At 38.4% G+C, this 15,479-nt stretch overlaps 1 protein-coding gene across 1 annotated transcript; it reads right to left on the reverse strand.

Annotated features, from left to right (window-relative positions):
• Positions 1–2,543: 2,543 nt before the first annotated feature.
• LOC310911074 (embryonic protein UVS.2-like) lies at positions 2,544–15,150 on the reverse strand (the record flags this gene model as incomplete). The annotated part of the gene is made up of 11 exons (XM_083864252.1): positions 2,544–2,774; positions 3,326–3,444; positions 4,539–4,764; positions 5,171–5,286; positions 6,986–7,113; positions 8,023–8,104; positions 11,737–11,915; positions 12,462–12,579; positions 13,874–14,011; positions 14,898–14,922; positions 15,082–15,150. 11 exons carry the CDS (start codon positions 15,148–15,150, stop codon positions 2,544–2,546), a joined length of 1,431 nt encoding a protein of 476 aa, XP_083720378.1.
• Between the last annotated feature and the right edge of the window lie 329 nt (positions 15,151–15,479).

Consider the following 15,479-nt stretch of genomic DNA (forward strand, 5'->3'; position numbering starts at 1 on the left):
GACTAGGTGACGTTTACGTGTCCCTTTCAACCCAAAATATTCTATGATTCAATAACCGGGCTTGTAGTCATGCAAGCATCATCTCAGCCACGGTTATTTATTTATGTAAGGAAAATGTGTTTTAAATTAAACACAAAAATAGACCTATGAGTAGTACATTTTTGTGTGCTTCTGTAATGCTTTATTCCAGGCTGGTGGTGGTTTTTGTTTTTTTTGTTTTTTTTTTTTTTTTTTTTTTTTTTTTTTTTTTTTTTTTTTTTTTTTTTTTTTCTTGCAGCAACAATTGACAAATCTCTGTTGTGGTTCTTACAGACTACAAAAGCATAGCACTCAAAGGCTCTGATTTGCCTCCCAGGTAGGAACCAGAACAGTCTCAAATCAGGTAAAAAAGGAATATTTGGACACAAACACTCTTATTTTTTACACACACAGAGGCTTGTGGGAGTGGGTCTCTTTTTACAAACATCTGGTTTTGTATGCAGTTAAGGTAAAACCTGTTACTGTCCTGAGTTATGTACCTCTACGGGAATGCATATATTCACACTAGGCAGATACCTGGTAGATATCTGTGTTTAAGGTTAAATCCTTACATTTTGGATTTCATAAGTGTGTTGTGACTGCTGAACTTCAATTAGAACTTCTGGAAATCCTCCTATTGTGGTATTTAAACTCAAAACTTTTGACTATACTGTCCGTTGTGTCTACTAGCTGGTTACTCTTCCTTCATATAGGTCAGAATATGAGTGTATTTACACATGGGCAATGTCCTACTTAAGACCATGCTTCTAGGGACCAATTGCAAGACCAGTATTCCTGCATATGGTATATTGCTTTTGGAACGTGCTGTTCATGCTCTTTTAACAAATATGGGTGAACCTCTAAAACATTGCACATATGTAGAGCTCCACATCAGACTAAGGAAGGGGAATCTAAGGTAATACTCAAGTTACAAAGCTGTTTGGCATTGTCTGTTTAAGACAGGGACCTGTTTAAAACAGACCATTGTCTGTTTAAACAGCTGTTTAGCACTGTCTGTTTAAAACATTGTATTTGTTACAAAATGAGAGTTGTCACAGGGTTGCTACTTTTGCATCTCCATCAAAGTCCTCTGACTCAAGGAGAAGAATTAGCATTTTTACAGTCTGAAGCTGAGCTTAAAAATAGAATGTTAATTTTCTGTCATGCTGATGAAATGGTTATATTCTCCAAAAATATGCCAATCTAAATAGTGAGCCAAATTAAATGAAGGAATACTTTTTATAGCCAGAAGATTGGAGCTTGTAAGGAATACAAATATTTGCTCCCTGCTGTGCATGCACTTTCCCATCATGATGCAAGCAAGCTCTAAACCCTGATGTCCACAACTTATCAATTATCGTTCTTCTGTGGGTGAAAATTCTTCTGTGGGTGCTTTAAAAGCAAAACATTACAGATCTTAAATCCCACCCCTGCTGCTACAAAATCATCATAATTCAAAATTTTCTTGGCTGCACCAGGAAAGTAAACTGGCAATTTCTACATGCTCTCCTTCACAAAGACATAATTCCAGCAAAATCTTTAATTATTCATTTTGTTTTGGCATCTCCTAGTTTGGCACTAGCATTTAATTCTCCATATATCAAGTCAAGGCGAAGTGTTAGGTGTTTACAATGATGATTTCTTTATCCACTCCAGCTATCTCCTTGGAGGAGGAGGATTTCATTCTACAGACAAGGTACTTCACATCTAAAATGCTCTCCAAAGAGACCATTCAATGGTCTTTCCATTAAATTTTCAGGCCTCATTTAAAAAAATATATTTTTGACACCTTATGGACAATTTCCATACCTTAATCGGGCCACAGCAAAGTGACAACAGGTGCTCTACTCTGTTCCCTTTCCCTCACTGCTTGTTCCTGCCACTCTTAACTTTAGTTCCTTTAATTAAATCTGTTTTCTGACCTAGTTCATCTCACAGAGGAGTATTGCAAATATTTGACTTGAGGTACTGTATGTCATAGTGAACTATGACAGCACTTATTCAGTGTCAAGTGGTGATTTCCAGGCTAAACTCTGGTGCCTGTATGAACTGTTTACATGATCTTGGCTTCAAAACATAAATAAATGTGTCTGAAGAGTTTTTGTATGCATGTTGGAATGCACAATAAAGTTGGGTAATAACATTTAGAATACAGGTTAAAGATGCTACGTAGCCATATTCTGAATTTTTTTATGGGCACAGTTTCTACCACTAGAAGTTCTTGAAAAATCTGCCTACATTGTTTCAGCTCTGCTATTGTGTTTGGCCATGCAACACCAGAAATGAGAATATTATAATAAAAAGCATACAGTCTCAGACAGAAGCATCCCATGGGTAGGAACATTTCCGTCCTTGATTCACCATGGAAATTACACCACTCTAGATGTAAGACTAAGATGTCAAACTTCATGCTTATTAAAGGTATCAGGCTGTATTTTTTTTTTCCCCTGAAATTGGTGGCATCTTGGTGGCTAGCTGGAGTCTTATTCTCATTCTGTGTTTTTCAAACCCCATCTGTATTGTACTTACCTAGCAAATGTATAACTCATCACAAATCCAGGCAACTCCCACACTAAATCACTGTGGAATTCAACCAGCACAAAGTTCCCCGTGGAAGTAAAGTCTGCAACCTTCTGTGTCCCACAATAAGGACCAACTGCAGGTGATGCAGGGTGGCTTCCATCGTGTATGAGCAAGTAGTCATAGATGCATCTGTCACTATATTCCAGCTCAAAGGATAACATTTTGAGAGATATCTGGAGAAAATACAACCAAAGCACTTTGTTTCCAAGTTGCAGCCTTTTCTCTTACCCATCTTTTTACAATGACAAATACTCTAAACTCCTTGTGTTCAGGCACCATTTTTTTATTCTGTGCACACCACATCCTGATCCCATATGGCAATGCAAATTAGTAGCAAATTATTTGCTTAGTTCATCAGTATTTGGATTGGAAGAGGAAGCAAGGGACAAGATTGATCTTCTACGCTTCACATTCTTTCCTCTAGAGAAATATAAAAACAGCACCTGTGTGATGTTTCAGTTTTCTAGTGGGAGCTCTTACCAAGGGATTATTTTGAACAAAGCCTTGTGGTACAGGCTGGATTCATAAGAGTTCACTTGCACATATAAAGGTTTTCCCGTGCTGAGCACCTCAGATACCAAGATCCAGCATAAATTCTTAAAATGAATTTTTGCTTCCAGATTTTTACTCTGAGAATGTCTTCTGAAAAAGTGACTCTTCAAAGGAAGCAGGTTTCATCAGAGAACAGTGATGAAACCCACAAATGAATTCATCTCTGCCTTACCTTATATCCTACTGGAGAAGTGATGACCCAGAAACATGCTCGGTTTTTGGGGTATTTATTGGGGTAGTTTGGAGAGGTAATCACTCCCTTTGAATCTCTGAAAGTGGCTCCACAATGCACTGGGGAATAAAGGAGAAAACCAGATATATTAACAAGAGCGTTTGTCAGTAGAAATGAGCTTGCTTACAACCTATTGTATTATTTCTTCAAACCAAGAAACAATGTGCTACCATGAGAATCTACAGCTGAAGTACTTTATTTCTTCACATAGTATTTGTATCAGCAGCTGTACTGAAGGAACTAGAAACAGGTCTGATAAATATTCTTTGGAGGATAGAGAAAAACTTTATTTAAAGCTGTATCTGACTTTCCAATCAACTGTTACCATATTAGCATAGCATTCTGATGGCACTAACTGCCCTTCAGAAAAGAATCAGCTCAAGTATTCAAGATTGCATTATCAAGCTAGATCTAGTGCTTTCTAGAAATTACTCCATTGAATAAAGTAAAAAGAGTAGATATAACAGTTTTCTAAGACTTCTTCAATTTATGCTCTAAAGAAGTTTGGATTTTCAGTTGAAATAAGGCAACCTTGGGTCTACTGCCTTCTTGCTGACAGCATGTCACAGCACCACAGAATTTGGTCTGGCAGTTCAGAGTGCATTTGTGTGTTTGCAATAAAGACACCCCTCACACGACTACAGGAAGCACTGTGTTTTGTGTACATAACGAAAGCTTTTAAGTCAGAAAGTGTAAGGTACCCGAGGTCAGTACCTCCCCTGCTGCACAATAAAATCCCACAAAACCTTGAATAATGTCTTGCCCAGATACTGGCTTTGCATCTCATTGGTCTCTTGTTGATTCTGCAGTCTTTGTGCTCTTTGGCTGCACTGCTCCTATTAATTTCACTCATTGCATGGTTTTTATTTAAAGAAATTGTTCTGGAGATATGAAGAAGCCTAACAGAGGCTCCCAGAAGAATGTGAGTGAGATCTCAGGATAACTAACATGAGACTTGTGCAACATCCAATTTTCTGTTTCCTGTGAACCTTCAACCCCATTGTTGCCTAGCCTTCTGTATTTCCAATTGCTGTGAAAGTGTGCAGAATGACAGCAAAAAGATCTACTCTGTAGTGTATAGTAAAAGTTTTCAGTTCTTCTGTACAAATACTGCTAATGCTGTTCTCCAAGCTTTGTAAAAGAGTGTTCATACCCCTGTTGTAGGAGGCTCTGAACCCTGTGGCTGTAATGCTCTCATCACTTGCAAACTCTACCAGCATTGTCGATCCCGATGCCACTAAGGAGGGCAGTGGACCCTTCCCACAGTACTTGTCCAGCAAGACAGGGGAGCTCTTGCTGTTCCCGTTGTAAATTTTTATATAGTCAGAAGAACAGTCTGAGGAGCGTTGGAGATCAAAAGCCTCAAAGTGCAGGAAAATCTAGGGAAACAAAAAAGCAAAAGTTGGGTTTATTGTTATACACCGGGAAAGTCTCAAACCATCTACCTGAATATCAAGTGAACCTTCATACTGATTTTACTCTTCATGTATTACTGAAACCTTACTTTCTATATAAAAAGAACACAGAATTTCACCTAGCTGTCCTATTACTGAAATACCAGAGACTAATGTTTTACTACTGCTTGTCTTTAAAAAGCCATCCAATCTGAACTGGATAAAAATCAAGTGAAATAATCTCTCTAATAGTTTTAATTCTTACGAAAATCGTTGAGACTTTCATTTACTGCATAACAAAATAAATATCTTGACCCATGAACTGACTCCCAGGGGTTACTTATGGTAACAAAATAATACTGTGTAGCCTTTTTTCTCCTAATAAAATTACCTTACTTCGACGGATGCGGATCAACCACAGACAGTTGCTATTGTTCGGGTACGGGGATGGGTAATTGACAGAAGAGAAGGAGCCTTTGGGTTTAGGCAACACAGAGCTACAGCAGTCTGAAAGGAAGAACCAAACAGTGTTGAAGAGAATGAAAACTGCACAGAAATATTCCCATAACGCCTGACAAGTCTCATTTACAGCAGTCAAGCTTGTATAGATTAATTGTAATGCTTACAACTGTATTGCTGTTCCTGGTGTAAATGTTATTGAAAACCTGCAAGTGAAGTAAAGGTAGTTAAAGTACTTACCTGTTTCAGCTACAATTTTTTTTTAAAGACAATAGGGCTTCACTCACATATTTTAGTTTACTAAAAAAGGCCTGGATCTTCCGTGAACTTCCTTAACTTCAATCACAGAAGTACTTTCAATGACAGCAGTACATCAATTTCCATCAGCAATTGTGTATATTCATAAGTGTGCACAAAAATAAAGTTTGAAAACAATATTTTGTCAAAGAAAAGAGAGGTAGTCACTGAGGGAAAACAGTAACAGAGAGCACTGAAGTCAACCTACAGACCTAGTGACTGGTATATAAAATCTGATCTCATCTGTCTTTTGTCTTTCCACATCTTCATTTTTTCCATTTTATGTAACTCCCCAAATTACAAAATATGACTATATGACATCTGCTCATAGGAATTTATGACATTTTTCTCTTGTTTCCTACTTTTCCTGAGACAACCAGACTTTTAATGGGTTTTTTAGTCCCCAAGTTTCTCTCTTTTTTAAAAAAATTAGTCCTTTTCTTACAAAACATACAGATCTAACAATAAAATGACACAGTAATGGTATTGAAGTGTGATTAATTCCCAGCCTCGCTGTCAAAAATAAATATTACTAAATACTTTTTATCACTATTTTTGAGTCACATAAATTGTAAAATTGTCTTATGTGCAGTTGCGAATTTGGAGGAACCCCTCTCAGCAATGATTTCTGCACCTAACAATCCAACTGAATGAATGCTGATTCCTTCTAAATTCTAATTAGTTAACTGAGTTCTAACACAAGAACAGAATTTAGTACACTAATATTTAGGTCTTGTTAATGCTTCTTGCTGTTTTGGTGGAAACTAATTGAATAACATCTCAGAAAAGTCAAATACCGTATAAATCAATTAGCCTTCGTCCTGGGAGTTGAAGCAAAACCTGTGCAGTGCAGGAGCATGATGTTGTACCTGTATTGTGCATCTTGGCTGATGTTCCTCTGTACAGACAAATGCTAGGTATTTCTAGGGTACCACAGGGATGAATTAAGAAATGGATGTGGCAAGAAAGTAGATATCTATACACAATGCCCATGGTTTTCTCCTCAAAGGTGTTCTGATCTGGCTGAAAGGCACCCATACTTACAGCCCTGCAGTCATTTTGTAATTAAGAGAAATCACAAATCTGCTGGCACTACTGATGCACGACTCTAAGCTATACTCATGGCTGAGGAGAGCTTACATGCTTTGCAACCTTCAGAGCTTTCCTGAAATGAGATTTTGACAGAGGTAGCAACCATGAGTTCTCTGATGGATTATGCTTATCTCAAAGAGCAGGGTTTAGGTGAGGATAACTCAAAATGAGAGTGAATTATTGAAAGTAAATAGTCCTTTCCAAGAAGGCAGCAGTTTGGCACAGGGGCAGTTCTGTTTCCTGTTGTAGGGTGAGAGAGATGTAATGAAAGGACAGTGGGCTTCATTCCTTTGGGGGATGTCTGCCAGTGCCTCCAGACATCAGCTGTATTCATGTGCCTTCTATCTACAGCACTTACTGCACTTGTAGAGCTTGTTGATTTTAGCTACATCCAAGTTACTCAGCCCTTCTCTCTGCCCAATAGGTATAGAGGGGTCAGGAACTGGTACAATAGTTGGTTTTCCTGGAGTGCTGGAGAAATCATACCTGTAGAAATAAGGAAATCACATTCCTAGAGTGCTTTTTGTAGACAGGGAAGTTCTCTAACTGCATAATCATTTTTCATGTACCACATAAATTTTAATGGAAATGGACAAGAAGCTTCTCAGAGACCCAGTGGCCTTCCCTGAAGAGGACCAGCATGGCAGATATTTGGTGTTCAGCAGGTCAAAGCAAGCAAGCAGAAAAAGCTGCTCTGTCCTGAGTGAAAAGGCCTTCTAGCAATGTCCAGCAAAATGGACTGAATCCCACCTTCTTGGTTCCTGAGGCAGAGGAACAGAAATAGTTCTCTCTGTTACTAATAGCCTATTTGCTATCGCAATTTCCTGCCTTCTGCTAGTCCAGTTTTATTTCATGGTTTTGTTCAGAAATTGTTATTTGCGTGTGGAAATAAAGGAGAAGATACATGATACAAGCTTGTACATTATGGACTAAAATGCAGCCTTAGACAGTGTTCCCAGATTAACGTAAGGCAGCACACAACATCTCAATGATATTAAAAAAATCCATCTTTCTTGCCTCTATATTTGAATGTTGTTGTCTATGATCAGCTGTTACTATGTTTACAAAATAATTTAAACTTCAGAACTGGTTTAGATCAATGATTCAGTAGAGTTAGACTTTGAGCCACAGCCATGTCAGAGGCCATTAGCAAGAGGTAAGAGTACACTGGAAGAATATGTTGTCCTATGTTTTGTTTCTATCCATATCAACTCTTGTTTTCCAGGAATCCTGCTGACAAAGGAAGTATGCTCACCCTTAATTATGTCCATGCACTCAATTTTATATGAACAGCAAAAGTCTCTGCCAGCACAGAGCAACTTCTTCTTCCTAGATCTGAGCAGAAGATCTGAAAGCTTTTGCTTCTTTGGAAAGATATCTCCACAACCAACTTACGCGCCATAGTGCATCACTGAAGAGTAGTCATAGGGGAGGCCCAGGTTTTTGGAATTCATTTTTCCAAAGTTCCCTTGTTCCCCTGTAAGGTAGGAAAGCAACATTTCAGTCAGAACAATTATTACTGCTCTAACAGTACACTGCCTGCTGTCATAATCTGGAGAGTAACATAGGATATTAATACGTGTTCTCATGAGATCTTGGATCTATCAAAACCACCAGAGATTTTTGAAATCTGTGGGAACCCATTTTTACAGTCTAGTAGGTTTCAGAATGTAAAGTTAATCAAATAAGTTTTGATATAATCAATTAATACATTCTACTCTTCAAGCAAAAGTATTCATCTGTTCATTTTCATTAGGGTGTCTCCAAATTCATGTCAATGCATTATTTTGATTACTATAAGCATCCAACATATGTCCCCAAAGCTGAATCCATACCTTGAGAGGGAGATCTGGCTGACCACCTAGATGAAAAATTTAGAGCTATGGTGATGTCTTGCTGAGTCCTTCCACCACAGGGATATAATGCCACAAAAGAAAGGAATATGTTTTCCTTTTTACTTGCCCCAGAGCCCATGCTACCAGACATGTTCTGGCTTTGTCTCTGGTCATACACATCACCAGTGTCTAGAGTGAAGTGATATAACTCACATGAAGCAGAAAAACAAATTCTGTCAGAACAGCTGCTGAGCCTCTTATCATATTTCATCTGTTAAGTCTTAAAAAGCCAATATGAGTTAAGAAGGTGTTACACTGATACAGGGACAGAGACTGGATTTCATGTCACCTTGCTTTATTTCTCCAAGTTAGGCACAGAAGCTATTCCTCAAGGCTTCCAGGATAGTCAGAGGAGAGGGAAAGAAAGAGAGACACAGTTGGAGGGAGTTTCATGTGAAGAAGGCACTTCTTTTTCCCACTGACTGGAGATCGTGAATATGAATTAAATGCTGGGTCTCTTCTCCACGGTGAGACAGGCAAACAAGCACTGTCAGAGCAGGCAGTTGAATGTAGCCAGCCTGGCATTAGGACTAAAGCCCTATCCACTGAGCACTCCTTTCCAGTTCTGTACCTTCATTATTGTAACTACAAATGTGGTTTGTAAACCACAGACCATCTGGACAAGAGTTCAAAGTTAGACTTGAGTTCAAAGTTGAGATCTATACAACTCAGCTGGCAGGCTTGCAACCAGAGCAAATCTCAGCCAGTAATGTCCTTCAGCACTGGTCCTGGGCTGAGGGCTAAGATATGCAAAATGAAGATTTGAAATCCCAGCTAATGGAAAATTCGGGGATAAACATGAATTGGGAGCTTTTCATAGCTGTAAAACTCAGTTAAGGCTTAACTGTTTCTCAACAGCATAGGCCTTCCTGACTCTGTTTTAATCTCAGTCCCTCTTATCTGCTGTACTGGCTTCAGAAAGAAATATCAGCAAGTGTGCAGCTTTTTTTGAGGTGATGAACAGAGAACACAGTTTAAATGTGGTGAAACATTGAAGCATATGGCTACTGTTTGGCACAGAAGTGCTTTGCTGAATTAGTTTGCTTAAATAAAGGAAAAGTGACAGTATCCTGGCTGGACCGAGGTGCTGCCAGCAAACTACTACCTACGCTACTACCTACCTTATCACATGCCAAAGAGATCTGGCTGTCTAGGACCTGCACATGTTTGGGGACTTACCCATCTTTTCCACTCTCAAAAAAGAAAAAATAATCTACTTCTGCCAGAATATAAGTGCAATGACTCAGAAGAGCTGAAAAGGAAACTATGGTTAAGACTCTGAATATATTCTTTTTCCCAGAATGTAGGAAAAACAAGCTGAGTTTCAAGTAGCTAAGTGGACAGCAACCGATCAGGCTGCATTTTGTCAAAACAAAGAAGTAGGATGGCTTCCAAGGTAAATTCCTGGATAAAAACAAAACCCAGAAAACATTCACAATATGAAAGTCCTGGCAGGAGACAAACAGCTTGTGTGAGAGAGCTGAGATGCTGGAAAAGGTCTTGAGGTCTACTTCTGCACCACCAAGGTCAGCAGGAACTCTGCCATCATCATTGACAGCAGCAAGTTTTAACATTACAGTCCTCATGAACATAGGTCTTTCTCCATTTCCTTTTCCCTGGATATCTTTGCATTTTTCCCTACAGTGCTTGAGCTGCACACTCTGCATTCCATCTCACTTGCCACACCAATCATCTCATTCTCCACCCATGGTGAACACTCAAAACACCAATGATACACCTCATCTCCTTTAGCATAGCCTTGTCCTCTTTACCTCTTCCCCCTCATTTATCATTTCATGATACAGTACCTGAATCAGAGCTTGGTTACATCTGTATCCTTCAGGAATTACAACATCTGAACTTGTGGAATTCCCTTTGCAAAACCAGTGTAAGACTATGTGTGTTTAATGTATATAACTTCATGTTTTCAACTTCTCTTTCCTAGCACATCCTTTGCTGACATTTCAAATGTGGCACACCCTTGTTGTACAATGGCAAACTCACAGCAAAAATTACACCTTAACACTAGAGCTGAAACCTCAATAAAGAACAACACAAATGGAATTTACTTATGATATCATGGGAATAGATGAAGAAAGTTTGGAGAACAGTGTGTTAGGAATTTGCAATAAAAACAATCAAGTTCCATCTGGAGAAAAAAGATGGATGTATTTTTAGCTGTGCATGATATTGAGTAGTTGAGTATCTTATTTGTTGAAGAGACTTAATAGAATTTGGTATTCAATTGTCCAGCCTCATTTACTATTATTTTCTATAATGAACTAAATAGACTACTGTGTTTTTACAATCGTTATGGATTACTCAGCTCTCTAACAGCTGTCAGACAAGTGACTCCCTGCATACGTTCTTTTGGTGTTTTCCTTCTATTTACCACTTTCTCACTTTCCCTTAGATCCCTTGCCATTCTCTCTACCCTTTCCTCCCTAGAGCCTGGAGCTCTTGTATATGATGAGTGCATGTACTCAGCACACAGTTCATGGGCACATGCCCAAACTATTCATTCTGCATTCCTTTCCGTAAAGAGTATCCACTTGTTTTTCCTCTACAGAATTACCACTCCTGATTGTTCCCCATGGCTCCTTCTTTTCATGTGTATACAATCCTGCTCACAAGGAGGAAATAATTTCACTCTTTTCTCTCACATCAAATGAGGTCCCAGTATTTGGAAATGCTAATGGTTGCATGTGTTTCCAATGCCTCCACTTTGAGCCCCTTGTTCATACACATTTTAGGATATGTGCACTTCACTCACTGCCAAGATATCTACTGGCTGCCTTCCCCTATTTCCATGGCTTTCCTGGGATAGAATTGTTGTGTGATTCCCCAACATGATCTTGAATGTCACACTTTACTCCCCTCAGTTAAAGGTCCCATAGTCTCGCCTCCTAGCCAAGTCTTTGAAGCATTTTGTAATCCTGATGATCCTAGTATTTGGGGCCTGGGCTCAAGATGGCAATCAAAATAAGAATATAGAGCTACTTTTAGGTTGCATCTTTCACACTGCCATAGCTGTAGCCACAGAAATCCCCTTAGTGCAAACACTAAACAAGAAATTCCATCACACTGAATGTGCTGCTGCTGCTGCAATTCAGGCAGCATTAATCATGGTTCTTTATTTGCGTTCTTGTTCACAGGAGAAACATTCTCCTTTAACTGTAAGCATATATTTTCTCTTAAGATTTAGTGGACATACCTGCCACGATGTGTTCCCACATAATCTTGACAAACCTGTCCCGATCACTCCGTGCCTGTTCATGGATGAAACCCAGTGCATGGTTCATTTCATGCTGAATTGCTCCTTTATCCATGCAACCATTTTTCACCAGGCCTACTGCTTGGCGTCCTCCAATCTTTCCAAAGTAAGACCAGCAGCTAAGAATAAGCAATCAATAACCAAAAGGAGCACATTTAGCAAATACAAATATATAGATGTATTAATTATGTCACCAAGGTTCTCTAGATATCCAGCCACAGCAGGGGACATGCAAATAGTCACTGGCATGAGACAGTTAGACTTCTGAAAGGTGCCAGATGGGAGGGAAATAAAGCCTTTGTGATGAGAATGGCAATTTTTAAACCAGCAAATTTGCTATATCAAACTAAGGCAAAGCAGTATAAAGTGTTAAGCAAAGAACCTGAAACAATTATACTTATTAAAATTTTTACAACAATAAAGGAAAATTTCTTAGTTTGAATTACACTAAATTATCTTTAAATCCACACACACATTTATTCCTGCAGCCTATTAGCTGATGTAACGACCACTATATCTAAAGAAAAAGGAAAAATTGCACCTTCTCTCTAAATCTTTACTTCTAGGATGAAAAAAAAGATACAATTACTTAAATCCAGAACAAACCAGAAAGGAATCTGAAAGACCTTTTGAGTGCTGCCACTCTCAGGAGACAGGAAGCTTACCTCTGCCCTCGTTCAACATAAACATAGTCTGTTTCTGTAGTGCGATTTACAAATTGCACACAGGTCAGTGTGGAGATCTCTTGCAAAGCATCAGCAATCCAAGACCTCTCTGTTATTGCTAGAAAGAGAAGGGGGGCAGGAGAAATCTTTCTTGGTTAATCAAAACCCAAGGTGCTTTGATGGGGCGCATTCTTTCAAAACCTCACAGCACTCATTAGCTCTTTATCATACAAATATAGTAAAAAGGGGGCACTAAACATTCAGGGATCTTCAAAGTGATTGGACTTTAATGGGGAAGTATAACAATTACAGCTATCCCATATGCATATTATTTAGGCGACAGCTGACGGAAAGCAAAAGATTGACATTGTTCCTTCTATTAGACAAAACAGAAGAAATGAAGCAGTTTCAAATGAGCAGATACAAATAGTTTGATTAAAGTATCCCAAATGAGCCAGCTGATTGTAGCTAAGCACCAAAACCCTATTTTGTTTTTCAGAAAGAGCAAATGCCTGCCACAGCCCCCTTGGAATCACTTGAGACAGTCAAGGCTCTGAAGATCACTGTGTTTGGTACCAAATAAAGATCAGAGTGTTTATCTATTTTGGAACATTTGGCTTCCTCAGTTATGAATCATCTACAACTCACATGTATCTCAATTTCCTAATATTCAAACATTGGAGAGAGGGAGATAGAGGGAATAACCTCACCTATCCACAAGAGCATATACTGCAGTTCTGGAGGTACCTGGGCAGAGAAGCAGCCTAGATAACAGAGAGATTGAGCTTTCCTCAGTTCCTTTCCCTGAGGAACAGGAATCAGGATCAGGCTGTATTTTACTTCCATGCCATTTTCACTGAAATTAAGACCTTTGAAGAAGTGTCTGTAGGGAATTCACTCCTGCAGCCTTTTGCACAGGACAAAGCTATTGACTGACTAGAGGGAATCAACAAAGGAAAAAATATCTCAAAGTATTTTTCCTCTATTTTTGCCTTTACAGGGGTTCTAGTGTGGGAATATTACTATGAGAGATTTGAAAGAAAATTATTGAGTTCAAAAACATGTTCCTAGTGGTAATTTTGACCAAAAAATACATTCATAATGTGAACAAATCATGCTTCTTCTAATATACTTGCTAAATATCAAAGTACATTGTAGCTAACAGGAACAAGCTAATGTTTGAAATTAATTACCTGGCTATTGGCCCAAGTAACCACATATTTTAGTGTGATCTGTTCGTAGTCTTAGCCAAACTTCCATGAGGTTAACAGGATAGAAAAAGAGACGTGTCAATAAATTCTCACTTGTGCAAAGGTTGCTTTTGGTGCATGCCAGAAAAACATAAAATAACAGGTAGTATAGGAACTGGAAAATCAAGGCTAACTTTAGAGCATCCATTTGCATGCACTCACAGAAATCAGAAGAGATGTTAACTGGAACCTTGACTAGTCCATCCTGTGACTTGGGCCATAAACAACTCTCACAGTTAATTGCACTGCGTCGCCCTCTTCTCAAGAGGATGTCTCCTTCATACACAGCCATTTCACTGCCTGGCAGGTGCAGAAAATAAAGAACATACAAGACACTGAAAAGGAAAATACGTGTGCAGAAAGGGAGATGGGAGGTAAACACTAACCAAGATTTTGCATCTTTGGAAATTTCTTTCACTGAAGTTCATTTCCTAATAATGTGAGGAAGGATTAGTATGCTAAGGCTGGTTAGGTCTGCCTTGCTTCCTGGATACAAAAGTTTAGTATTAATACAAATGTCATAGTGCTGCTGTAATCAAAGTTGAGACTAAATAAACTTTAGCTTAAGAAGCTTTGAGAGCTTTTAGAGGAGAATGCTAAGTGTTATAAGTCATCATTCTCTTCATTAGAGCTTGTGGAATTGAAGAAAAAATCATAACTGACCTCTGACCTCTAAAAACAGGATTAGTCATGCAAAATAAATTATTACTTTTATCATGCATATTGAATGTGTGCAATCTATTAATTTGACATAAGACATGGTGATGTGCTCCTCAGTTCTGACTCTAAAATACTGGGAATACATTTCTCATAGACTAGACTAAAAGCTATTTGTTATTAGGCAAAAAAATTGTAGAATTCTTGGGTGTAGCAGACAGGAAAGTACCATATATTACATAAGAAAGAAAACAAAGTGAAAAATATTCTGATTTGCTAGGGCTACAAATGAAAAAGAAGATTTCATGTAGCAATTGTTCAATAATTCTTCTTAATTTCTTTATTGCAAGAGCATAAAAAATCACACTGAATGTGACTTTAAAACACATTTGAGTTCTGTGAATTACCTTCCACTGATGGTGGAAAAAAATTCAAAGAGAAAAATATATCAAATCATGATATTGAGGTATACAGATGTAGCTCCACCAAAAACTGTAGTTATTTATATAATAATTACAATCAAACTCACCTAAGTCATTCTTTCTTGTAGCTATCTGGAAAAAAAAAGCACATATGTTTTAGTACATGCTCATCTCCATACAGAAAACTTCTATCAAGTGGAATCACAGCAGTAAGAGTTTCTAATTAATTTTAAGATAGAGCAACTCAGCAGCAGCAATGTAAATTCTCAACATCTCAGAACAGGGACACACCTGGACAGGTTTACTTAGTGCAAAGCTACAGAGAAATGCTAAATGAGTTGGCAGAAGAAAGTATTTCATCTTCAAATTTCCGAGATGATCTTCTTTGCTGTGCAGCTCAGTTCTCAAAACTGTGGTTAGTTTACTTGGAGCAGGTTTTATGGGAAAGCTGCTCCTGTTGTTAACAAGCGTAACAAAATTAGATAACAAGAAGTATTTTCACAAAACAAACAAGCTGCAGGACCTCTCAAGAGAATTTCCAGGCTCTCATTTCTTATTTATCTTTAGAAAACAGAGGAAGTGGAGCAATAGGAAAGAAAATTCAGTAACCTTAAAGTGACTCATCTTTAATTCTAAGAAGAAGCCATGAGCTGCTGCAGGTCCCCTCGCTGCTGACCAAGGGACAGGAT

This window comes from Zosterops lateralis (assembly GCF_965231275.1).
Source record: "Zosterops lateralis genome assembly, chromosome: 6".
Classification (NCBI taxonomy): Eukaryota; Metazoa; Chordata; class Aves; order Passeriformes; family Zosteropidae; genus Zosterops; species Zosterops lateralis.